Source organism: Protopterus annectens, chromosome 3.part1 (assembly GCF_019279795.1).
Source record: "Protopterus annectens isolate FY-2018-M chromosome 3.part1, PAN1.0, whole genome shotgun sequence".
NCBI lineage: Eukaryota > Metazoa > Chordata > Ceratodontiformes > Protopteridae > Protopterus > Protopterus annectens.
The window spans coordinates 1,452,042,681-1,452,070,453 of record NC_056732.1 but is presented as its reverse complement, the minus strand read 5'-3'; the positions used below and the strand labels follow the sequence as shown (position 1 = coordinate 1,452,070,453).

General features: G+C 43.1%; 1 protein-coding gene across 2 annotated transcripts in view; it reads right to left on the bottom strand.

Annotated features, from left to right (window-relative positions):
* Window positions 1-27,773, bottom strand: part of DBF4 (DBF4 zinc finger) — an 866,998-nt gene that overhangs the window by 242,362 nt on the left and 596,863 nt on the right. For both annotated transcript variants that reach the window (XM_044067525.1, XM_044067524.1), the window contains exon 8: window positions 8,704-8,749. In XM_044067525.1, coding sequence (XP_043923460.1) covers window positions 8,704-8,749 — 46 coding nt within the window. The remainder of the gene's footprint in view (window positions 1-8,703; window positions 8,750-27,773) is intronic.

Genomic DNA, 27,773 nt, shown 5'->3' with positions numbered 1-27,773 from the left:
GTGGAAATCCTTATGAGGTATTTGTTTCCCACAAGTTAAACAATTATTTACTTTATCTGAGGCAAGAAAGAGTCCCCAACGGGGTACTTAGCTTTTTCGAAGTCTTCGGTAGCTGAATCACAGGAGCTGACCGACCGGCACTTGCGAACTGCTTCTGCTTCGGGCACCGAGCGGCAAGAAAGACTGAGGAAAATGGCATCAGCTGATGCTTTTATACCCCAGACGCTCTGACGTCGGGGAAAGTGCGACATCATCCGAGGCCAGACCCAGACTTTGGAATCCGGCTGACCGAAGGGCTGCCTGAGGCAGGACAACCCATATGTTATGACTGCAGATGCATCCTTGAAGGACATCATGCGCTTCCCTTATGCGTCCATCGTACTAGACTCCTTGTTCAGTGGATGGACAGACTAGGATATTTCAGAAAGTTCCTTTTTGGTGGCTGCTGCCACCACCATGGCATCTACAGGGACACCCTTAGGAAGTCTATCCGAAGTGGCTGTGATGAACTTATTTGGCCTCATAGGGACAGGCTCCACTGCATCTGGAGACTTCCACGTCTTTTGACTAACTAGTTCCATAAGTTCGTCAAAAGGTGGACACACCCAAGTGGCTGAAGGGTGAGACCCAAAGGCTTTCAGGTAAACAGACTCATTAAAAGGGTTGATGGGCTTCCAGCCGCCTCTGCTTAAGGATTTCCAGGATCTGTGAAGGAGACATCCTCAGAGGGTGACCGTGGGGACCCTTCCGACTCTAGGTCTGTGTCAAAGGTGAGCGACTCCTCTGGGGAGTCCAAATGCTTCCTCTTGCACAGTCTCTTATGAGAGACCTCTTCAGAAGCGTATTCTTGACAGGATTTGGAAGTGGTTCACCCGATGGGGTACCCGAGGCCTAGGGTCTCCGCTGGTCTGTTGAGTGTGTGGTGCAGAGGGAGAAGTTCTTTTAGTTGATTTGTCCGATTTTGATGAAGGTGATTTCGCTGATCCTGAAGTGCCCAGACCTAGAGCTTCCTGGAAGGGGGACTTCAACGAGTCTCTCACAATTAGCTTGCTTTTTTGCTCTAGCATCACTCTGGAGCTGAATGAGTGACATATCAAACATGACTCCAGAAGATGTACTGCTCCTAAGCAGTAGACACAAACAGTAGGGGAGTCAGTTATCGACATCTTCGGGCTGCATTTACTACACTTTTTTAAAGCCTGAAGGCTTACTTTCCTTATGCTCCTTGGACATGTTTAAAATCACAGTCCATACACACACAAGAGCAATACAACTACTACTAAACACCTACAGTATAATATATAAAATAAACTTTTTTTTTTTTTTTTCTTTTTTAGAAACTTCAACAAAGAGAAGGGAAAGAAGTTAGGTTGCCCTCTAACTAAAAACAGGCAGCGGCAGCCCTCTAAGCAATAGGAAAACTATTAAACAATAACAAGATGCCCTCTAAAACAGGCAGTGGCAGCTCTAACTTAAACAGGCTGACGCCTTTCTATTTTTCTCTAACAGTAATTGTAGGAAAAATTAACCAGGATAGGGAAATACAAAGCCTAATGAAAAAAGAAACTATGGCCAGAAGCAACAACACAGCAACGAATATTCCCAACTACAAGATCTACAAGGATAGTAAACGCTAAATTTGTTTTAAAATAGAACAAGAACATTTTTGGAGAAAAAAAGGGTAATAAAGGTAAAATAGTTAATTTAGCCAGAGCCAAGATGGAAGCCTCTGATCTGTTAGCAGCAAACGAGATCTGGAGAGCTTCACTAGAGCATGATGGGAGAGGAATACAGCCACAAGCCAGTGGAAGACCTGGAGCTTTAGTATACGACCGAGTTGAAACAGAGGATCGGTTCCAAACCTAACCAGTAAGAATGAAGGCGAGATAAGACAACATAACATCTAGTGTTTCATTGAATGCTATTTTATTATGAATCCCAGCATGTTTCTTGTAGCTTAAGGACTTGCCAGATGCACTTTCAATAAATATGGCGTTCAAGGGTAGAGAGGTTTACTGTTGCTCCTACCAATGGCTGTCAATGTTTTGCAGTAAAATTTGAAATAAGTTTTAAATTTGATCACGATTGTAAAAGAAAATAGCACACACACACACACACACACACACACACACACACACACACACACAGGTTTTTAACAGTGTGTTATGGTAATTACGGAGAGCCATATAACAGGATATGGCATGGCTGGGGGGCCTCAGTAAACTACCCAGCTTAGGGCCCCATATGACCCTGATCCAGTTCTGCAGTCAAGTCATTGACGCCTGTCATCTGATGTAAAGCAGCATCAGTGGCACAAGTAGCACACTCACTGTTAGTGTTAGAAGACCAGAAGACTGTGGGCTCTATTCCCACTCCAGATGACTGGATTACTGTTACTGCAATGTAGCATTAGGGAGTACTGCACTCTTGGGTTAGTCATGCTTCAGATGAGAAATTAAAACAGATATTCCCTCTGAGTTGATGGTAGCATTGGTAGATGTAAAAAGATACCACAGCACCTATCAAAAACAGTATAGGAAGTTTCCAATGACTAGGCCAAATTTCTGCTAGTAGTAGAAATACCATTTTGCCCCCCCCCCCCCCACCAAAAAAAGGGACATTAGCCAAGCAGCACTAATCCAGACAAAGAACAAAAAGAAAAATAAATTGCAAAACAAAAACATTTTAAGTGAATTAGAACAACATTTTAAAATTTCTCCTGAATTTGAGTCATTGTTTCTCTATTTTTTGGCTTTGTACAGAATTCTGAAGCTAAGAAATGAATGCATATTGCAGGACACTCTCAAGAGATATGGTTCAATTACCTTAGTTTTGAAAAGGTAATAATCCTGCAGCTTACCTTATTATTTTATTATAATTAAAATGGGTTTGAAAATAAACATTTTTTTTCTTAGCTGCTTGTGTGCGTCTCTCTCTGCTACTGGCTATTCTAGTCTGAGGGCACAGGTTGTGGCAAGTTTCATAAATGGTTACACTGAGGCTGGAGCTGGCATTAACTTACACTTTTATCTAGTAAAATCAGTAAGAATTGCTGACACTAATGGCATTTTTTTTTTTTTTTTTTGGAGTTACAGACTTAATATTAGCTTCCATTCTTCTGAGGACTGTGAAACCAGTTATTCTAGCCAATTTATAAACGCACAACAGAATATTTCAAATTTGTCAGTAATTATGGGACTTTACCACCTCAACTTTTGTTTTGCTCCTGGTCACTGTGCTAAGAAGTTGAGAGTTATGATTAAGGCCCTTTTTTGTGTGTTGTATGTTAAGGGCAAAGCAAAGTGATTATTCATACACTAACTTTATCTACATTACTGTGCCTACTTTGTTTTTCTCACCACTTTTGATGATTAAAGGTGATCATCAGAAGTGGTTATCTGAGGGGTAGTTGGTGAATCACTAATGTGACTTGATTAGGGGTTGAGGGCAACAAAACATTGTGCTTGAAAGTTCCAAGTTGAAATAAATTTGTGGTAATTCTGTTCTTTACTTTTTCTGGCAGGAATACAAAGAGCTGTGTGAGCTGGGATAACAGTCAAACTGCCCATAGCACCATACAATTATATCAATTTTCTTCTTTTGTTTAATTTTTTTACAGAAGTCAAAATGGTGGGACATTTGCCATAAAGGTGCAAGTAAGTAGAAGTGGCAAAACAACAACCACTGTAATCATATGCACAAGAGAAGTGATACAAGTGGTTGTGTGTATGTATGTGAGGGCAGGCTGTTCATCAAAGCTAAGTGCAGGAAGATGAATTATGCAAAATAGTCATTGACATGGCTGGTGGGGAGTGGGTGTGTGTGAAATGGTTACTTAAAGTAAAAGGAGGGGGACAATTTTGGGCATGCTCCTAACTTGGCTCCTCTTCCCCATAAAACGTCTGACCTCAAAGAATGGTTATATTAGTTAGGGGATGTGTGGGGGTGCATCCCCTCATAGCAGTCAGAGCAGATGTGACTGAATCCTATTAAAGGTGGGGGGGGTCAGTTATTAAGACTAAGTATGCAAAGGAGTTAGTCAATCACTGCAAGTCATTAATGTCAGCAGTACTTGTATGTTTTCAAGAGCAACAGGATGAAATATATTGTGGTGAATGATGGCTCTGGAATGAAACATTCCTTTCAAAAAGGCTTTGCATGTCCTGTGTCAATCTAGGTAGGATAATGGGGAAAAAAAGTGAAAAGATGAAATGGTTGCCAGATGCATCTTAATGGAAGAAAAACTAGCCCCTTTCTGGAAGATATTAGCCAAACAGGTAAGTACTTGTGAGAGGTAAGATATAAAGTAGTGTCTGTATTCTTACTCAATGCCAGTATGTCAAACTTTTCCCATTTGCCTTATATTTTTCGTGACGAAGGCTTGAGAGAGGCAGAGAGTAAACAGACAACCCCTCTGTAGGGGATTGTACAGTTGTGTAAGTAAACTTAGTATAACAGTAGGTGTTCATATAGAACAATAACAATAGTAACCCAAGCTAGAACGGTCACTTTACTCTGCATCTTATAGGCTGCTGAAAGGAGACTTCAGCCTGGCCTATAGGGCAATCTCCAACCCTGCCTTAATAGAAATGCTGCAAATCCGCAAGTCAAATGGCACAAGAGTCACTCACTTTAGGGATCTCAACCTAGCTTGTGACATTAACAGAACATGCTGGAGAAGACTTCCTATTCACATAAAACAGAACTCTTTACTGACCCTATTCAAATGCAACCTAGATAATTGGATGGGAGACTGCAATTCACCCCTGGGTTGGGACCCATGTCCCTCATGGACAGGAGTAGCCAGTGCTGATCACAGACCCGCTCTGTTCATAAATTTGTTCTGTGAACTACCCAAAAAGAACAAATGGGGATACGTGGGATTAACATGGCTTAGCTTACAAAGGCTATAGGGCTGCTAGCCTAGTTAACTGCCTATGAACCTATATGGGATGTATTGGCAAAGACAGGACCAGATAGAAAGCTTCCAAAACTTTAGGGCACCTTCCAAGTGCACTAGCCACTGTACAGTTTAAGGACAGCAGTATAAAACTATTGGCTATGATGCCAAAACGTCACTGCTTTCTTGGCTCAGAAAAGGGAAGCTAGAGCTGTCAAATAAATGGTTCATAGGTAGGTACCAGGCTACTGGCCCTAGGGCCTATATAAGCCTAGCCAAACGGTACCCTGGCTTTTGCCACCCAAGAAAATTATTTTCCTGTGCTCCTGTCAAGCAGAGCCACAGATCCCCGGGGTGAATTTCCTATCTCCCATCCAATCAAGATTTTTCTTGAAGAGTGCTAATGAAGAGCTTTGTTTGATACAGATAGGTAGTTTGTTCCAGAGTATGGGAAGCCTCTGAGACAGGAGTCTATCCCTCCAGCATGTTCTGTTTATTGTGGTGACAAGGTTTAGGTCCCTAGAGCGTGTAGCTCGAAGGGATTGGGATTTCTTTACGTGGAGCATGTCCCAACAGCTCTGGGTTTGACATAGCTTTGTATGTTAGGCAGAGATTGCCTCTGAGTAGGCAATATGCGACAGTAAAGCTGGAGTTTTTTGAGACGACCTGCGTAGGGCATCTGTTTGAGGCCAGTAATCTTCTTTGTGAGGTATTTCTTTGGCCTTTCCAATTGTTGTAGATGTCTTGTGAGGTACATACCAAAAGGGGTGTTGTACTCTATAATGGGTCTAATGAGTGATGAGTAGAGGGGAACAATGACCTCTGTTTTTCCTGGATGAGAAACCTTTTGTGATTAGGTGTGCAACATAGAAGGATTTCCTGACTACTGTGGCGATGTGATTATCAAAGGAGAGACTACTGTCCACCTGTGTCCCAAGGTCTCATCACACTTTCGGTGTTAAATAAACTACTGCCTATGTGGTAGCTCATGGGTACAGAGTTTTTACCAAAAGGGATGACAATGCACTTTTTGGCATTGAGCTTGAGGCCATAGCTTTGACACCAGGCATCTGTCTCAGTGAGGCCCTTTTGTAGGATGTCCACATCGCTAGGAGATTTGATTATGGCTCCTAGCTTGCAGTCATCTGCGAACTTTGTTAGCCAAAGCCCTTCTATGTTAGCCTGTACTTCAGAGAAGTAGATACCAAACAGGAGAGGACCTAGGACTGAACCCTGTGGTACTCCACTTGTCACTGGTCTGAAGTTGGATTTAGAGAGTCTGCTACTTTCACAGTGTGGGTTCGGTCAGCGAGCCAGTTGACAACCCATCTTGTGACACAGGGATTTATACCTAGTTTAGTAAGTTTGTCTGTAATTCCAGAGTGGGGGATGGTGTCGAAAGCCTTGGCGAGATCTAGATAGGCTGTGTGTACCACCTTACCCTCATCTACAGCTTTGGTGACCGCTTCAAAGAAATCTATCAGGTTTAGGAGACATGATCTGCCTTTTACAAACCCAAACTGGGTAGGGTCCAGAGTTTGGAGATTACCAATGTCATTGTTTATAAGTTCCATGATGATACACTCCATAGCCTTGCAGACCAGGCTCGTCAGGCTAATGGGGCGGTAGTTCCCGGGGTCCATGGTGACTTCCCCTTTGTGGAGTGGGATAACAGTTGCTGTGCTCCATTCAGTGGGCACAAAGCCTGAGGTGAGGCTATGATTGAACATGGTACTTAGGTTGGGTGCCAGTTTGTTCTGTAGTTCATGTAGAACGCAGCCTGGGATGTTGTCAGGTCCCATGGATGCTGGTTATTGGCTTTGGAGAGTGTGTTTTTTACCTGCACAGCCATGATTACAGGTACTTTGCATTCTTCCGGCATAGAGATGGGCCCTTTAGGGGATGCGAGAGGGGTAAAGTTAGCACTGAACCTATCTGCCAGGATGTTGGCAATATCAGTTGGTCCTGTATATTTAGTGCCATTGTGCTGTAACTCAGAGCAGATCTAAGTGTTGCCATTGAGATTCTTGACACAGCTATAGAATGTTTTGTGGTTGTCTTTAGAATCAGTGGCGATTTTGTTTTCGTAACTAGCTTTGGAGGATTTTATGAGGGATCTCAGCTTCTTACTGAGGCTGACCACGGAGTTCCTCCATTCATGGTACTAATAAAAATCCCACACCTTTGGCATAAAAATTGTAAGAGGGTGACGGAGGGAAGGTGTGGCTAATTTTTCAAACCTCTATTATGACAAGTTTACTTATACAACAGTACTATGTTCATCATTAGATCAATGTTGCAGTACCCTAAGCTAAAATGGGACAAACACCAGAGTTTACAAAAAAGGGATGGGGAAAGGAGAAGAGAGTCCAGGAGTCCCTGGAGAAAAGTCCTAGCAATGCCTGCTCTGGACCTATAGAAGGAATCCAGTCTGTATTGCTGGATAAAGGTGTTTACAGATTACCAAGTTGCTGACTAGTATTTTTCTAGAGTCCACCCCTTCCAAAAAGCCATGAAAGTAGCCAAAGCCCTACAAGAGTGTGTCCTAACCCTGCCTGAAGTCTCTTGCTATGGTGAGAACAATAGCATGAGACAAACATTTAGAAATTGCCTGTTTTTACACCTTGACAATACAAACAGTTGATCAGAATTCTAGAAGGTTTCTGCTCTATGTAGTACCCAAGTTGCATGTAGACATCCAGAGTGTGTAAAGTTCTTTCTCCCCAATTTTTAGGTTCTGGATAGAAAACAGGAAGATGAATTGCCTGGCTCAATGTAAACTATGAAACAACTATAGGTATAAAGGAAGGACTTAACATACCAAGTCATACCCACAATCAGACTGGACTAGGCTGCCAAACTACACAAATCGTTTGACCAGAATGTTAGTTCTGACCCACAATGCACCAATGGATGAGAAACCAATGTCTTGAATTGCCTTGAACAGGCTACATCCTTTTATACATTAACAGGCAACCAACTTCCCATTAACGAATACAAATGGATTACCTAACTACACTACTTTGAGAATTTTACCAGCACAAGAACCTTTATGCACTTTTAAATGCACTTTCCAGCTTCTGCCATGCAAAAGACAATACACATATGCTAATACGCCTAGAATCACTATTACATAAGCTTATTCACTTTGCATATGCAAATAATGCGTTTGTACATCTATAATTACATACGGTAACTAAAATACTGTATAATCATGCCTATTCCCACCTGATGCTCTTCTCCTTAGGACTACATTTAAAAAGACTTTGCCCAGCTCGACCATCCATGTCAAAAACATAAAAAACAAAAAGTTTCCAAGAATCTGTGCTGTGGATTAAAACCACATGAAACACTAACGGTATCTAGTTTAAGTCTTTGGAGGGAAGGAATCTGATCTACTACAACTAATCACTTTTGATGACAGCCACATTGTCAACTGTTGCCTTAAGTACACTCAAACTTAACTTCAGACTATTAGAGAAGAACAAAACCGTCAAAAAGTACTTAATTTCTTATCAGAAGTGTCACCTTATGGATGCACCAATTAACTTCTGTGTTAGACTACAACAGGTATGTTGCTATATAAAATTCTGTCAAAGAATGGCCCTCCATATAGTAAATACAAAGTGCATGCTCACAAAGGGGAATGCTACTGTTGGAAAAAGTAGCTGAAGTCTAACAAAGCAAGTAGCAAGTCTACATTTTTACAACTTCTGCAAATATCCTACTAAGAATACAGCTGTTTTACAAGACACTAGGAAATATGAACAAATGTACACTAATGAAGCAGTTATATTACATACCTTTTGTTTTCTTGGCAGCTTCTCTGGGAGCGACATGATTTTTTACCTATTTTAAACAAGTAAAATTAGCATTCTGAACCAAGATTTCAAGATTCTACAATTACTACAAAATGCCATATTACACAGTTTATTTAGCTGTATTAGAAAAACCAGACTACAGGAATGAATTTATTGAAAATAAGCATAACTTAATGAAACTTCAGAACTATACTCTCAGTGTTGACACTGGCAGTTACAATAAAATGCAAACATACAAAAACAAACAAAATCCCCAGAAATGCAATATCCACCGATCATAACTTGGACAGAACTTTTAATTCTTAGCCCCTTCATAACCAGGGTCATTTAGCTCACTTGAGTAATGAACAAGATCCTCAAAGCAGTCTCAGTGAGAAAGAATTTCATGTAATCACCCACTATGCCAAACTTCAGTGGAAAATGTATTTTTGCTTAATCATATTTTACTTAAAATTAAAAAAAAAAAAAAAATCATACCAGTTACCACTGGTGGATCACTACTCAAAAGCTTTTTCTTGCTCTGTCTCTATGGAGGTCACAAGTGAAGCTGCTCGAGTGGCTACCAAAGATGTTACACCATGAAAAGATGCCAGGCTTAATGAAGCACATTAGTGATGGACACTGTGCGATAGGATTCTTGTAAGATGGAGACCAGAGTACCTCAGAAATGTCTCCATTACAGTGTTTGCATTGTTGGTATATATATAAGCAGAGGGGCATGGAGGACTTTAAGCCTTTCACACATCAGCAAAAGATGATTTCTAAATGATTTTAATGTCCACTGTTTTTGTGTTGCTCTTCTGTGATAGAAATTATGAGTGCTGACCACATTTCTGAGAAAACAAATACTTGTGTCACCCGACCTACACTAAAATGAGCAACCTTGAATTCTATGCAGCCAAGAGAGCCTTTTCCATCTGAAAGTCTTAGGAATAGATGCTTACAGGAAACTATATATGGCTCATGGGTTACATTCCTCCAGCCCACCACACTGCCCTTTCAGCCACTACCAAGTAACTTCCTGGTGATTAGAAGCAATGCTGATTTGGTACACCATTGCTATCAAGTACTTGCACAAAATTTCAACAGCCAAAGTCAGCTTAAGGAACTACCCAGTCTTAAGAGGAACAGGAGGAGGGCATCACTGATGCACCACAAACTGCAAGAGTCTGGCATACACTGAATATTTGGATAAACCTGTTCATGTTGCTATCTAGTTTTGTCCACTGTACCTTCAGGGACCACTGCAATACACTCATACTTAGAGTATAAGGAGGATGGCAGCAGTCAACAGGCCTATTGTTTTGAGAACTTTATGTGTGTGTGTTGGGTGGGGTGGGGGGATGACTCAACAGGTGTCTAATCATCAAATTCTGGGACAATATCAAGTCTTGAAGGATTCTGGTGAAGTTGTTTAGTGCCCAAATGAGATCTTATGAAAATCAAGCTTTAACGGCTCCAAATGCTGTTTGATCCTGTTGACTGATGTTTCCTGGGAAAAGACATACCTGAATTAATTCCTTGCATCTCTCAATGGCCTATTGGAGGTAAATACTAGGAGGCAGTCATCCAGAGAATCTTAATCTTTCCTTTTCTGAAACCACATGTGAGATGCAACCATTACCATACATTTGACAGATACTCTGGGGGCTGTGGTGAGACCAAATGTCAGTGAAGCAAACTGATAACTGGCTCCTACTCAGAAGCACAGAAACCCCTTTGCAATGTTAGATGTAGAGAAAACTGCCTTGAAGGTCTACTGGACACAGATGGCTGGACTATGTCAGGACCATCTAGACCTTGGCTTTCAGGCCAAGTATTCTTCAGCCTTGGTTTCAATATTTCCCTAAGTTTGGGGTCATCCAAAGGGGGCTGCAGATATCCACCTCCCTCTTTGAGGTCCGACTCTGTTGTAGAATGAATGTGGCTCCTTTTACACATACTCTGCCTAGACATCAGAAATTGAGTCTTCTGAATGGTTGGAAAATGGGTCTGATCTTGACAGTCAGGCTCTTTAATGGCCTATCAAAACTTTTTCTCTGGAGCTCATCATTAGTGTCGAAAACTTGAAAATGCTGGGTGTCGATGGAGTACAGCAGAGACTGGTTATGCAACTTCTCTGACCGTTTGGATAGAGAAATTAATTTCTCCCAAGTATTTTATAGTTAATGTCATGCTTGTCAGAGCTGACAAAGCTGGCACCAAATTCAATGCTGATGACACAAGCATCAGAGACAAGGTTCTGGTACCAAGAGCCATAGATCTGGAAGTCACAGCCCTGAAACTAGCTTCACCACCAAACACTGAAGGCTCTAATATGGTGACTGGCCCCAATGGGGTCATGGCAGACAGAGGTACCGAGACCTGTGTGCAGACCTCAGTATCGGAGGGATGGGGTCAAGAGTGATAGAACCAAAGGTGTCAATGATAAAAGGGTCTACCCTCTTGACACGGATGAAGACTGCACCAGCAGAACAGATGGTTCCAACAATCCAGTGCCAAAACAGGGCTCTGATAAGGAGTTTGATGCCAATTCCAATGGGCCTACCCTATCCACCTTAGAGACAGAGGGGGACCAGAGGACACCTAAATCAATTTAAGCCTTGATAAAAGCCCTTATCATATGCTTCAAGTCTACAAGGAGTTCCTGACAGACCTTGCTAATCTACTGGAGAGTGCTGAAGGTTGACATTTCAAAAAACTAAAGCCCTTTCTCAGAAGAAGGGAGCAAAGAGGTTTTTTTGCAAGAGAAGGATCTAGGACCAAGGGAACTCCAGAAAGGAAAAGACTGGCAAGAATGTAATAGCTGGCTGAAAATCTTCCCTGGACTGATGGCGAGAGGCCTTACAGGGTCATAGGCAAATTCTAGGATATCAGTCTGCAGGCTGTCACAAGCCTAGGCAACAACCAGGTGGAGAAATTAAACCCTGTGCCTTGAATTTCTGAGGCAAAGACTTAACCACCATGCCAATTTGTCCCCTAAACACATTGTGTTGATATCTGCACACCATATTTTCATATGTTAAGTACTAGGCTAGCTGCCCTTGTGGAGTCATTTTAAGCCAAGCCAATTTCCGAAATCCTTTTGGCAGAAGTGACCGTCTTCCATGAAACAAATTTCAAGTTACAGTCACTTGAAGTTTGGAAGCGTTTCTGTATTAGGTCTTTGAGAATGATAGTAAGATCCCATGGAGGGGAAGGATTTTAAATGGAGGACGGAGTAGAAAAATACCCTTCATAAAGGCCTTACCTAACCTAGACGTAGCAGGAGAACCAAACAATTTCCCAGAGTGAAAATTTGAAATAGCAGCCAACTGAAGTTTAATGGTAGAATAACTAACTCCCTCCTGAAAAAGGGAAGCTATAAAGGACAGGACAGCAGGTAGTGGAGTTGAAAAAGGATCAATGTTGTCCTTGCATGCCCTGTAAGTTAACCATTTCACTTGTTTCTATAAACCTTTTTGGTAGAAGGTTTCTGGGTAGCCAACACAAAGTCTGCAAAAGGGGAAAGAAGCCTAGACCTCTGTACAATCATGGAGAGGTACACTATTGATAAACAGATGTTGATTTGTACCCTGATGGATATAGTTCTTAATAATAATGTGTTCATGTTTCAGGACGTGTTCTATTGGCAAGCATGGGGTGTCGCCATGGGCACCCCATGCGCCAGTTCATATACCAATTTGGTAATGTACCACTGGGAGGAAGAACATGTTTTTAATACGGCTTTTTTCCAACATGTCCTGTTATATCGACGTTTTGTAGACGATATACTAATTATTTGGGATGGTGATATGAACCTTTTACAGGAATTTGTATCCTATTTAGGAACCACTATGACCTTAAGGTTTACAATGGAAACTTCCCAAGATGAAATACATTTCTTAGATGTGACGATAAGCAAGAATGAGAGGGGAGGGCTGACAACCTCATTATATAGAAAAGCATGCTGGAGGAATGCTCTTCTACACTTTGATGGTATGCATCCCCATTTTATTTTTCCTAATGTTGTCAAGAGCCAATACCTTAGGATTAGCAGTATTTGCAGAGATCCGATGGAGAGACTTTTGCAACTTGAACTCCTAGATGAGCTTTTTATAGATAGAGGTTATACTAAGAAAACTATTAATGATGTAAGGAAATATGTGGCTGGTTCCTTTGATGTTAATAAAGTTAGTAAAGACCATAAGAGATGGAAGACCTGGCATAATAATAATAAAAGAGGTTCAGGGAAGTCTATTCCCCAACCAGGACATTTAGCTGTTGTGCTTAGATATACTAATAACAAGAATATTACAGAAATTAAAGAAAAATTGGAACGTGCTAGTAACGGATCAACGCCTTTCTGACCTACTAGGAAGTATACCTAGGTTTAGGTACAGGAATAGCAAAAATTTAAAAAGACTACTCTGTATAGAGAAATTTAATGAAGGCCTGGTTAAACACATAGGGGCTATAAATTATGGCACATTTCCATGTAATAGCTGTAATTTATGTGGTTATATTACTAAGGAACAAAGATTTTTGCATCCTAGCTTGGATTTTATGTTCATTCCCCGGTTCCATGCTACATGTAACAGTACGAATCTAATACATCTGGCTACCTGCATAAAATGTACTGTTTTTTATGTGGGTATGACTTCTAGAAAGCTTAAGGACAGGATATATAACCATGTTTATGACATCAGGAAGCAGGTCTCTACCAATGCATTAGCAAAGCACATTACTATTTACCCTGAACATGCTTTTACTTTTAGAGTTTTACAAATAGTTAAGTTAAACAGACGAGGGGGTGACAGTTTTAACCATCTTGAATCAGTTGAACTAGGATGGATTTTTAAATTAAGAGCACATACTGAACCTGGTCTCAATCGATATGTTAGTATTAGAACAGCCCTAGCTGCTCGCAGATAGTTTAGTTCATTTGATATTGATTTTATGTATGTGTTTTCTATGCATATATATTTATATATTTGTTTGTTTTGATAATATCATTCTGATGTTGATATGAAAAGCTTGATGTTTTATTGTTTTTCATGTTTTCTTGAAGTGTAAGGTTTGTGAATATGACAGTTTTACATCTCCATTTTGATTGATTAATTACTTAATTTTATTCAATGAACTTGCTAATTGGCTTATATGCAAGCAAAGTGTGTGATGTTGTGTATCTGTTGTGAAATGTTTTAGTCACACCTGATGAAGCGTGCAGTTGGATACGTGAAAGCGCTTGTTTTACAATAAATGTTTTGCTACTTTTATGTGGTGGCCCTGCTTCTACTATTTTTACTGAATTTTGTTCCTGGTTGCTGTTTTTTGTGGAGGTGGACCTTTGGTGGGCAGTGGTCTTTTTGTTTTTTCCACCTCTGTACAATCAGTGGAATTGGAGAAACCAAGCAGTTAGTTTGAGGGTGGACAGATTCGGATGATAACACTCCGAAGGAGGATATTTCAGGTGAGACCAAAAGAAGGGGAACCAAATCTGACGAGGTCATTAAGGACACTGAGGATCACCGAGATCTTCAGACATTTTATTTTCTGTAGAAACTTGGGGATTAGGGGTAGGGAGGGTAAGCATAGAGAAGATGGGAGGGAGGCAATCGTGAACTAGGGCATCCCCCAGGGTCTCCACCGGCTGGGGGATCAGAGCAAAGTACCTGCTGCATTTGGTGCTGTGAGGGGAGGTGAATAGGTCACAGCAATGTTGGCCAAATGGCTGAATATCAAGTCCACTACTGATTGGTTGGAGGACCACTCTTAAGGTGTCAAAATGGACCTGCTGCATTTATCTGCAAGAACACTGGACTTCCCTGGTATGTTGCAAGTAGAAAGCAGTCTGAAGATATTGCCCACTCCCAGACCCTCATGGCCTCTTTGCACAATGGATACAAATGGGTTTCCCCGTTTGTTGATGTATCAGACTACAACATATAGTCTGTGTGAATTACAAGAATTACAATCGTCCCCTAGAGGGACGAAGTTCTGAAAGGCTTGCAATGCAAGGACGACTGCCCTCATCTCCAGAACACTGATCTGCAATCTGGTCTCAGAGTGAGTCCACATGCCATGGAGCATCCTTCCCTGGAAATGGCCCCCCTGTCCTCTGACCCCAACTGAGAAGTCTATGTGCTCTGTGGTCACCACGGCTGAGTGGAACAGAAGGAAAAGGCCTGGCAATCAACAGATTATTGAAAAGAAGCCGCCATTGAAGATGCCTTTTGAAGAGAGTCAATCTGATAGGAGCAGAGAGCGGTTGGTAGAGAATAGACCACTGAACAGCCACAGGACCTTGAAGCACTCGCATAAAGAACCTCAACAGGTCAATCATAATGGCCTCTGCCACAGACCCAAGAGCTTGAAATACTTATCTTGCTGGAGGGGTGGGAAGGTTGAGAATGATACAAAGTCTGAGGGAATGTGTTTATATGCAATGAAGTGGCAGCGATGCTGTCTGATTCAGGGTGTCTAGCAGTGGCCCACTGAATTCCAAATGCTCCATCGGAATTAGATTTGATTTCTGTAGATTTGTGATGCTGCCCAAAGCACTGGATATTTTAACAGGTAATCTCTGGCCTGAAGAAGGTGATACCTGACTGGAGCAGTTAGAAGCCAGTCATCCAGATATGGAAACACCTGTAATCCTTTCAGCCTGAGGTGGGCTGCAACTACTGCCATGCATTTGGTAAACACCTGGGGGGGGGGGGGGGTGAGACCAAAGAGTAGAGCTCTGAATTGGTAATGACTGGCTCCCAGCCTGAAGTGCAGATGACTCTTGGAGCGTATGTCTATTTTGATGTGACAATACGTGTCCTGTAAGTCTTCTGAGCACATCCAATCATCCTTCCGCAGCAACGTTAGAATGGACTGGACCGTGACCATTCGGAACTTGGCTTTCTTTACAAACAAATTAAATTTGCTTAGATCGAGTATGGGTCCTTGGTTTGTTTTGGCACTAAAAAGAAGTGGGAGTAAGTTCCGAATCCTCTTTGCTTGGTCAGGATCTCTTGGAGGACTCATTTTTGCAGCGGTTTTTGAATCTCTCGAGCTGCAAACTCCCTCTGACTGGGTGGGACATCTGGGAGTTTCATTTGAGACTCTGGTGGATGAAGGAAAAAGGGAATACAATAACCTCTGGATATGATGTTTAACAAGAAACAATTGGGTGCTACAAAGGTCCAGGCATCTGGGTGCAGAGAAAAATCAACCCCTCGACTGCCTCCAGGGATGAGCAGTGCTTCAGGATTGCTGAAAGGGCCCGTCAGAGAAAGGCACCCTGAAGCCCTGATTCTGTGATCCCCCTCTTCCTCTAGGGCGGCATCTGCCATTAAAACTTCACCCTCTGCCCCTGGAGGAAGAATCTCCATGGTGATCCTGGAAAGACCTTTGGGATTTCTGGAACCAAGTCTTCTTGCAACCTCTTTGGTTTCTCAAGAAGGCCCACTAAGGAGTAGAAAACTGGACTCCAATGGCAGATGGGGTCTTCCCTTCCTGCTCACTGTGGGTTAGGGTATCTTTAATAGAGGACCCAAACAAAGAGGAGCCATCAAAGGGGGCATTAAAGGACACGAAAGGTTCCACGAAGTCAAAGAACTTCATCCAGGCATGTCTAATAGCAATGCCTGACTTGACTGCCTGTGAGGCACCCTCCATGGCATGGCATGGGAGATTAGCCTCGTGGATGAATTAGACAGGGAAGCAAGAGCAGCCAGTTGTGGAGATGCTTTCTGGAAGTCCGCTGTCGACATGGTCTCAGCTAGACAGTCAAAGAGTTGTTTGTCTAGATTTCTCTGCAATCAGGTAAAGTGTGCCAAGTAACACTCTCGGCAAGGTGGTTGCTGAGAGGTAAACGAGCTTACCAAATCTGTCCATCACTCTGGACTCCCTGTTTGGAGGCTGGACAGAGGAGCTCTGCTCAGCAAGCTCCTTCTTGATGACTGCCGCCACAACCATGGCATCAACCAGTACACCCAAAGTCCAATGTGGTCGGTGTTTGGGGGGAGGGGGCAAGAACCTATCCGATGTTTTGGGATTTGGTTCTATTGTGTCCGGCTCCTTCCAGGCTCGGTGAGACACAAGATCAACAAATATGTGAGTTTGTCTGCTGGGGAGGGGTCACCCAAGAAGTAGATGGCCCTGCTGCAAAACCCTCGAAAAACACAGCCCCTTCCGGAGAAGTTTGGGCTGACCAACACCTCCCTTCTTCGAGATTTCCAAAATGTCTCTGAATGAGGCATCCTTCGATGGCGATTTGGGGAACCTTTCTCCATCATCAAGGTTTATGCCCTCAGTGACAGACTCCAATGGGGAGTCTATGTGCCTCCTCCTGCATGTCTTACGAGAGATCCCCTCCATATGAGGTTCAGGAAAGGTTTCAAAAGAAAGGGCTCCCTCTGGAGGGAGAGCTTGGAACACGTTTGGGGTGGGTTAACCCTGGACAGGAATGATATGCTCAGGTCTCTGATCTAATGGGAGCTAGTGAAGAGGATAGTAGCTCTGAGAGGTCAGATCTCCAACAGAAGAGAAGGCCCCTATCTATGATCTGGAAAGGAGAAGGGCCTGGAAAGTCCCTGCCCAGCTCATCCAGAGCTGAAGCAACGTAGAAAGGAACCTCTAAACCTCTGTTCTCAGTCCAAACTGGACCCAAACTGTCAAGTGCAGAAGCCCTGACACGAAGGAATGGATCTGACAAAGCCTGACCAGAAGCCCTCCCCTCGATTCAGACAGTGACAGTCCAAATCCAAATCCAAGACATACTCTGATCCAAAGACACTAGAGCAGAGAGTAGTTAGGGCAACTGTCGGAGTGGAGGATGACAGCCTCCTTAGTTAGACACGGACACTCCTGGGTGGCCATGATCCCGGGGGCTCCAGTGCCAGTAGTCGGATCAGAGGAGACTACACATGGCAATAGGCATGCTCACAGATCTCAGAAGGGATGCAGAAGGCAGAACCCCCATTTGACTAAGTCTTGAGGGTTTTCCATATCATCCTATCCATGTCAGTTTCTGACAAGGTCCTGGAAGACCTCAAGGAAGCAACTGAGGTCGGTCTTGAGTGCCTGAGGGGCATCTTCAGAACAGTGGAGGGTAGGGTAGGACATTCCAGTCTAATACAGAGCTCTGTTGTCTGAATCAGAGCTTTCGAATTCAAAGAGCAGGGATCCAAAGTGGAGGAGGATGGTCTTGGAGAGGTCTTGGAAATAAGAGCATCGGCTGGATATTTAGAGAACATAGGATCCTGGAAAGTTGGATATGAGGGTCTGGGAAGTTTAGAAGGTAGCGCCAAACAAGTCCACGAAGACTTATGAGGACGTTTCTTCAGGTTATAAGTCCCTGCTACAAGTTTGGAGAGGGTTTGAGCCCCTGAAGAAACAGTTTCTACAGGCAGAATTATCTTTAATATTAATTTAGCTTTCCAGTTGGCTATGGTCCTGGAATTGAAACCTTTGCATATCACACAACCCGACTGAAGATGTTGAGAGCCAAGGCAATAGACACACCTATCATGAGGTGCCAGAATGTGGGATTTTGTGCCCACATTCTGCACAAAATTTGAATCCAGTTTTTTCCTACATGCTGACTGGCAAAGGCTAAACCCTCACATGAGCTCACACAGAGACAGAAAGCTCAACTGAAAGAACGGTTGCACGCCCACACACGCAAGTACACACTAAAGCTACGGAAAGGCAGAAGAAAATAAAAACTTTTTTTTTTAAAAACTTGTGGGGTACAGCTGAGGGGGAAAAAGGGGCAAGGCTCGGGAAAGCAAAGAGCAATACCAAGGCCCCTGATGCCTGCAAAAAAACTAAAGGAAGGGGAGGAAGACAGGAATGGAAAGTAGTGATTAACTTAACTGAAAACAAAGACGACGAAGATAATAGTCCTAACCACTCAAGACTGAAGGAACCACGTCTAACACCACTGGCAGCAAATGAGATCTGGGAAGGTTAAGCTAGAGCATTATGGGAAGAGGGAGGAGCTCGAAACTTGGGAGCCTAGTCTGTAGAAATGCAGCCGGGTCAGATCTGCAACCTATTTGTGAAGAGGAATGAAAGAGACACCATCAGATTTGTAGAGTTAAAACTCCTAGTACTAAACGGATGATCTGTTCGTAGTAATATACAAGCACCTGAACATATTAATGAACAGTTGCCGCTATGCACTGAACACTCTGTTTAGTGGTAATTCTGTGGTAGAAACTAAGCACCAACATTAAACTGCTAATACAGCAGATCCAAATATTAGGGTGACAGAAGCTAGGCACTGAATAGTTAGGCTCTTTTATGACAGTACAAACTGAATACCTAGGTTTATTTAACACAGCATGATCATCAATCCTTAAGGCAGAAACGGTATTACACAGATAATTTGCAGAACTGCAGGTGTTTTTAGTGCTCCAAGTACTTGTTCAGGCCATAAAGCAATCACTGGCAATGGCCACAATAGTTATAGCTTTATAAGAATGATCAGACACAAAGCATTAACATTAAATTTTGCAGTAATTCACCAATCCAAGCAATTTCTAGGCACTGTTCCCAACATAATACAGTCAGCAAAGACGCTACATTAGACACTGGCACAGCAGATACAGCCTTTAAAAGCACAGCAGCAACACTGGACAGGACAGTAGTACACCCAGCAGAGCAATTTCCATACACTGGTCCCTAAATAACAGTTAACCAATAAAAAAAAAATTAAACGCATACATACATGCATACACTGCACACTAGGGCACACAGTGGAATTTCATTTTGACACCAGTGCTCAGTTGTTATGCAGTAACAGTACGAGAGTGCAGGGTGTACTGCAGTAAAAGTACGAGAGAAATTAAGCAAGGTTTGCCAAAAAAGAAAATACTAGTGATTCACTTACTGGCTACTACTACTACTGCTGCTGGTCTCCCTACAGCTCTGCACAACTAGGAATTGATGTCTTTGCTCCTCCCTTCACCAGGACAGAAACAGCAACACTAATCTCAAGTTGGTTCTTTAGGAGGTCACAGACACTCTGGAGATCAGTAGTCTTGTTCCAGATATTGTAGGGGTCCATCGCTTTGTTGTAGCCTTCTGCTGGTAGATGCTCTGTGTAGCACATGCAGCAGTTCAGCACAAATGATAATCAAGCAGAACAGTTCAAAATTTAAAAACTGAAGAGGCTTCCCCTGAAATGGCCAAACCAATCAGGGAACTGCCACTGTTCCTCTGTACCTCGTCTCCCCAACAGAGAAACAGTAGTCATTAGTACTTTTCAAGAAGGCAAGGAAATAAAGTCTTTCTGCTCCTTTCACCAGGAGCACAACAGAAACCCTAATCTGAAGCTGGGTCTCAGGAAGTGGTCAGTGGTGTCTTGTTCCAGATAAAGCTTGAAAAGGGGAGTCAAGTACTTCAATATGCACTTAGTGGGGAGAAGATACAAAAAAGAAGGGAGTAATAAAAGTTTTACCAGGATAAGGAGAGAGGACCTTCCCAGCATGATCTTGTGCTCTCCAATATTAGCAGATGACAGGAGACTGGGAGGAGTTTCTAAAGTCAAATTTATATTACAGACAAGTAGCATAATAGCTATCAGGTTCAATGACAACAAAACTCGGCGTAGGAGGGAGGAACAATCCTAAACAAATCACAAAGGAACAGTCAAAAAGCTCCAGCAGTTCTCAAGAATTAAACCTTTCCTGTCCTCCTTACCTTAAATAAAAAGTGGTACTTACAGATCCACCAAAAAATCAAACACAAACCCTTACTAAATGTTCTTAACAAAGGTCTTAAACTCTTAACAAAAAACCTTAAAAAAATAACAACTCTAAAGTAAAACAAACTGAAATTGTAGATAAACAATTCTCATATGCAATCTAAGTAAATAAAGCCAAAACAATCGGAGCACAAAAGACACGCACCACTAGCACCTCCCAGAAATTCATGACACTATAAAAACCAAGGAATGATGCATATACTCTGATTTTTCTGCGCTAGGATACAGAATTGGAATTGCCTAGATGTGGTAAGGCCTTGCTGTGTCTAATTATGGTGGCTGCCAAAAAAGCAATTACTAGAAAATGGAAATCAGAATCTAAACCAACTATATTAGAAATAGTGAATATAGTAACAGAGATAAAACAACTGGAATTGAGATCTTTAAACAAGGGGATGAGCAAACTACATTGAAAAAAATGGGAATTGTGGGAACAATACATACAGGGGGGGAATGAGGTTTAAAAGAAGGCAGGAGTTAAATATGCTATGTGATGTTTGATTGAAAATGACTGGGTAGATTTTAAAAATAAGTTATGTACTCATCATAACATTCCATCCGAGTAGTTTTACTTCATTTGTCTTCAAACCTGTGGGTCTTCGGATCTATATCGGATCAGACATGGCCACTTTTCCAGCTACTGCTCCAAGTGCCATGCTCTTCCCCTTACCCATAATGCCCGTCTCACTTCTCCCTTCAGATCACGTTTGCTGCCTAACATATAACAGATACCCGACCTAACACCACCTTATCCTTCAACACCAACATCACAAAAGAGCTTTAGCACTAACAGAACCAAAGATCCCAGCACCAATTGTCCAATACGCGTCAAATCCTGAAGGATAAGTTTAGGGTGAAAGAAGGGGGGGGAACGGCTGAAGACAAATGAAGTAGAACTAGTCAGATGGAACATTATGGTGAGTACATAACTTCTTTATCTGAAGTAGTTTACTCCATTTGATCTTCAACCTGTCGGACAGAGTCCTCAGCTACCCAACTCTTGGGAGGCTCTCATGGAAGGATATTCCAGAGCACCACAGAGCCAAAGGATGTTCTACTCCTAGAGACTAAATCCAGTTTATAATGAGAGATAAAGGTATGAGATGAGACCCAAGTAGCAGCTGAACAAATATCATTCAAAGAAACGCTAGACTAAAAGGCCCGCTGACGTAGCCATAGATTGGGTTGAGCCTTCACTTTTCCTGGAAGACAAACCTCTATCCGAATAAACCCGGCCAATGCATTGTGAAATCCAGCGTGAAATCCAGCGAGCAATAGTCACTTTTGAGACAGGTTTACCAAAGAAGGGCTTGGCATAGGACACAAAAAGCTGATCAGACTTGTGGAAAGGTTTAGTCATGTGCGGATAAAACTGCAACTGCCTATGTACGTCCAGGAAATGCAATTTGTATTCCCCTTTGTTCTGGTAGTTCAGAAAAAATACTAGTAGATTAATAATCTGATTTATATTGACTTCCGAAGCTACCTTGGGAAGGAAGGACAGGTTAGTACGTAGCGATACTCTATCTTTGTGAAAGATCATGTAAGGGGTTTTGATAGAAAGAGCTTGAAGCTCCAACACCCTTCGAGCAGATTTGATGGCAACCAAAAAGGCGGTTTTTCCAGGTCAAAAATTGCAGATGCACAGATGCCGCAGGCTGAAAAGGGGGAGAAACCAATGCCTGCAATAACAAAGTAAGGTCCCACGGAGGAATGGGGTCCTTAACCGGAGGTCTGAGTAGAAAGATACCTTTGAGTAAGGTCTTACAAAGTTTAGCCGAAGCCAGCGAAGACATGTTTACCCCAACATGAAAGTTAGAAATGGCAGCTAGCTGAACTTTCACTGTAGAGGAACCAGCACCCTGACAGATTTCCTAGGTAGCATTTTTTAAGACCACTGAAAGTGGTGCAGTGAAAGGGTCCAAAGATCTCTCCCGGCCCAAATAGAAAAATGTTTCCATTTACTATGATAAACTTTCCTGGTGGACGATTTATGAGCCGCCACCAGAATGGCTTTAACGGGAGAAGATAGACCGGGAGTCCTAAGAATCATGGGAACCGAAGCAGCCAAGCGGTGAGCTTCAGACAGCCCAAATCTGGGTGAGAAATCCCAGAGGGATGTGAAAGCAGATCTGCGACCAGATCCAAGATCCATGGTGGAAAGTACAGTTTTGTACCTACCATAAATGTAGATGTCCGATAGATATGCAACTGCAGTCCTTACATATGGGTTGTCCTGCCTCAGGCAGCCCTTCGGGTCAGCCGGATTCCAAAGTCTGGGTCCGGCGTCGGCTGATGTCGCCTCTTCCCCGACGTCAGAGCGACTGGGGTATAAAAGCATCAGTCGACGCCATCTTCTTCAGTGTTTCTTGCCCCAGATGCCAGGTGCCCTCCAAAGAAGGCTAAAATTAGAGACTGGATAAAAAAAAAATTCCAGACATGCACAACAGTAATAAACAGATACACCATAACAGGTTTCCCCAGCTAATTTGGAAAAGGGGAGTGGACCCAAAAAGGATCATTTACAGAGGGGTAGGAGGGAGGGAAAACCTGACTGCAGTTGCATATCTATCGGACATCTACATTTATGGTAGGTACAAAACTGTACTATGTCCTTCAAGAATGCAACTGCTGTCCTTACATATGGGTTGAATACCATAGCCAAGCTGAGGGTGGTAGGATCTAAGATAAAGATGGTGTAGCTAAAATGCCCTGCAGGACTGCCGAAGCAAAGCCTGCTCGGGATCTGGAATATAAAGGCAGGTTGTAGTGTTTGGAAAATGTATGCATGGAGCTCCATGTAGCAGCTTCTAGAATGTCCTTTGTAGCCACCCCTCTTAGAAAGGCTGTGGAGGTGGCTATAGCTCTGGTGGAGTGTGGCCTGATATTGGCTGGCACACCTTTTCCATGGAAAGAGTAACAGAATCTGATGCAGTGTCCAATCCATTTTGAAATTGTTTGTTTGGAAATTGCCTTTCCTTGTACTCCAGCAGCGTAAGCTACAAATAGTTGGTCAGACTTTCTGTTGGCTTTTGTTCTGTCCAAGTAGTAGCGCAATTGTCTGTGTATGTCCAAAGTGTGCAGCAGCTTTTCTCCTTTATTTTGAGGATTGGGAAAGAAGGTAGGCAGGTGAATTGCTTGATTTAGAGAGACCCTGGATATCACTTTTGGCATGAATGAAGGATTGGTTCTTAAAGAAACTCTGTCCTGATGAAAAATGAGAACTGGAGGTACTGCCATGAGGGACTGTATCTCTGAGACTCTTCTTGCTGAGGTAATTGCCAACAAGAAAACTGTTTTTCAGGAGAGAAATTGCAATTCTGAAGATGCTGCTGGCTCAAAAGGAGGGAGAGCTCATTTTTCCAACACAAAGTTGAGATCCCATGCAGGCACTGGTGGTTTTCTGGGAGGTTTGATATTCTTAATCCCTCTTAGAAAATGTCTTAGCAAAGGATGTGAAAACACAGGTGGATCACTGTTGTATTTTGCTGAAATTGCTGAAGCGTGTATTTTTATGGAAGAATATGAAAGGCCATTATGTAGCATTTCTGCCAAGTATTCTAGTATCTGTGGGATGCTCATTACTGATGCATCCTGACCCTTGCTGGCATTCCAGATGTTGAATCTCTTCCATTTGGCTGAGTAAGTTTTTCTGGTGGAAGGTCTGCGTGCTTCCAGCAAGATCTCTTGAACTTTTTTGGAGAGAGAGATATGGGAAGAAGTCATGGAACCCTCCAAGCTGTCAGCTGTAATGTTTGCACATTGGGATGAAACGTCCTGTAATTGTGCTGAGTCAGAAGCAGAGGCCATTGAGGCAGGGGCCACGGCTTGGTGCGAGTTATACTCCTTAGTAATGGATACCAGTGCTGTCTTGGCCAGTCTGGAGCTATCAAAATGCCTTTCGGTTGTTCTGCTTTGATCTTCAGTAACACCTTGGTCATTAATGGTAGAGGTGGGAATGCATAGATTGTTAGAGTTCGAGCTGAAGGAGGGAGCATCCATTCTCCAGGCTTGAGGATGGTGTGTACTCGAGCAGAACTTCTTCAGATGATGATTGAGGTGTGAGGCAAAGAGGTCTATGTCCGGCCTCCCCCATGCATGAGTTATTTGTGAAAAAATGTCTGGATGCAACATCCATTCGTGCGGATCCAAGATGTTTCTGCTTAGACTGTCCGCCAGAACATTGTCCTTGCCTGGAACAAACTGGGATTGCAACTGTATGTTCAGTTTCAGGGCCTTTTCCCAAAGAGTCATTGCTAGCCTGCAGAGGGGGTAAGAATGAGTGCCTCCCTGTTTATGTACCACATAACAGTGGTGTTGTCTGTCTTTATTAGCAGTTGACCTTGCTGAAGAAATTTTCCGAAGGCCTCGATTGCATGAATCACTGCCAACATCTCTTTTTGATTGATGTGTAGATGCACTTCCCGGGGTGCCCATTGCCCTTGAATGCATCTGCCCTCCATGTGCGCCCCCCATCCATGATCTGAGGCGTCTGTTGTAATGGTTTGGCTTGTTTGAGGTTTGTTGAAAGACATGCCTTTGTTTAGCTGGCTTCCTTGTGCCCACCACAAAAATTCCTTTTGTAGACATGGAATGAGTGGAATAATTGCTTCTAAGTTGTGGCTGTGTTGAGACCATAAACTGTTTAGGTACCATTGTATTTTTCTCATGTGTAGTCTTGCCAGTGGAATCAGAAGAATGCAAGATGCCATGAAACCCAGGGCCTGCAGGATTTTCCTTGCAGTCATCTGGGTGTGTTTTGCTAGGCTTTTGAAGTAATCTGGTAATTGTTCTTGTTTTTCTTCTGTGAGAAAAGCCATTTGTGAGTTTGTGTCCAGTTTGGCTCCTAAAAAAATTATTTGTTGGGATGGCAGTAGTCTTCATTTTTGAATGCTGACTGCGTATCCCAAAGCCTGTAGTAAGTGAATGACATAGTTCAAGTTTCTCATCAAGGCTTGCTTGCTGTCCGCTTGTATAAGGCAGTCGTCCAGGTAAGGGTATATTTGTATCCCCTGGAGTCTGCAGTGTGCAATTACTGATGTCAGGCATTTCGTGAATACTCTGGGCGCAGTAGATAAGCCAAAAGGCAATGCTGAGAATTGATAATGCTCTGACCCTGCAAGAAATCTGAGGTATCTTCTGCAACTGTGTCTGATTGGGACATGCAGGTATGCCTCCTTGATGTCCAGAGTAACCAGCCAAGACCCCTTGTCCAGCATGGGAAGAAGTTGCTGTAACGTCAGCATTTTGAATTTTGGCACAATGAGAAAAGTGTTTAGAGCGGACAAGTCCAGTATAGGTCAAGTATAGGTCTTCATTGCTTTTCTTTTCTTGGAACAAGGAACAGTCTTGAGTAGAATCCCTGGCCTTGTTCCTGAGGAGGAACCTTTTCTATTGCTTTGATTTGTAGCAGCTTTGAAACCTGTATGAGTGCCTCTGCCCTTTGATTTTGTGGCAGGTTTGGCATGCCTTGTCTTGTTGGTAAGGTATAGAAGTGGAACCTGTAACCTTTGTCTATTATGTCCAGAATCCATTTGTCCTTTGTTAAAATGTGCCAATTTCTTGAAAATAAGGATAATTTTCTGCCTAAAGGTGCTTCTCTTTGAGCCTTGGTCGGCAGTGTCAAAGTCAAGTCATTGTGATTGTCCCTGTGGAGCAATAGAAGTCCCTGCGCCACTTCTCTGATTAGTCGGATGCCATTGGCGGCCCCTGTAGGAGCCTCGGTATTGCCCTCTACCTCGAGCACGCCTGTTTTTTCCCCTTTGGAACTTGTCAGTGTCTGGAAAGGACCAATTCTTCGAAGGCCAATTCCTGCTGAACCTTGGTGGCTGAACCTGGAGGAAATCTTTGACTGTTTGTACTGATTTAGCCTTTTCCTCAATTGATTTCAACACATCCTGAGCATTAGCACCAAATAGCTTGTGTTTTTCCAGAGGTGCATCTAGAAGCTTTACTTTAACATGATCTGGCAATGCCTGTTCTTTCAACCAAGCATGTCTACGAATGACAGCCCCTGTCATAGCTGCCCTACATGAAGCTTCCAATGAATCATAACCACACTGTAGAAAATGATTGCTAACCTGCTGAGTATTATGAACCAAATCCTGCAAGGCCTTTCTATCTAAAGGCTCAGGAGAGGCTAACTTTTTCTGCAAATCATCCATCAAGAAATCCTGATACTGAAACATACGAAAAAGACAGTTAAGTGCCCTCATGGCAAGGGTGGTTGAGGTATAAACTTTTTTGCCCCACCTCTCCGGAGACCTAGATTCCCTGTCTGCGGGCAAAGGATTTTTGGCCATGGAAGTGGCCACTCCTTTGGGCCCCTGGGAAATAGTTTCTAGGTCAACAGAGTGGGCCTTAAAGAGATGTTTATGAGTTTCAGGAACCCTGTAATATGTGTCTGGCTTGACAGGAGCAGGAGGGAGATAATCAGGAGAAGCACTCGAGTCTGAGTACACATCATCCAATACATCTAACAGGTGGAATAGCTAAAGGCCTGTGCTGGGGTAACTAGTACGAAGCCTTTTCCTAGAGTCGGAGAAATCCTGGCCCTGCCACTGAAAATGCTCTCTCATGGAGTGGAGAATTTCCCCGAAAGAAATATCCTCAGGAGGAGAGGCAGAGGGAATAGATTCATCAGCATCAGAATCCTCGTAGGCCTGGAAGGATTCTTCCTGGGAATCTGAATGACCTGAGTCGCCAGAGGCTTCATCTGAGGAAAAGGTATCTGTCTGCTCAACCCTAGGCCTTTTGTCTGCAGGCGGCTGAGAACCCCTGTCTGGATGAGCCTGAGAGCCTCTGATTAATGTAATAAGATCTGCAGCTAAAGTCATGATCTGTTTATCAGAAGTGGGACCCTGAGAAAAAGATTTAGGAGGGAGAGACTTAGCCTGGTTGGCAGCCTTAGCACGTGTGTAGGCCTTGATGGACAAACACCGGAGGCCTAGCTGCCCCATGTGCAGGAGTAACTTTGTCCACCGGTATGGTGTCAGGCAAAACTTGGATTTTGGTTTCAGGAGGAAAATCAACAACCGGCACCGGGGAAGCCTCCGGGACCGAAGTGTGCGGGTAAAGCGGTGTCGTTGGTCTGGAGCGGTTGAATTACCGCCTCCGAGGAGACCGATGCACTCGCGGTAGGTTTTGGCGTGGTGTCGGTGGAAGTCGCGGGCCGAGAATGTCGGTCCCGGTCCTTCCGTTTTTTGGAAATAAGTGATGTCGGTTGTTCCGACGGCATGATATAGGAGTAATTTTCCCCAAAAAAGTCTTCAGCAAATTCTGCCCGGCGCCTGAGTGTGCGCTTATTGAA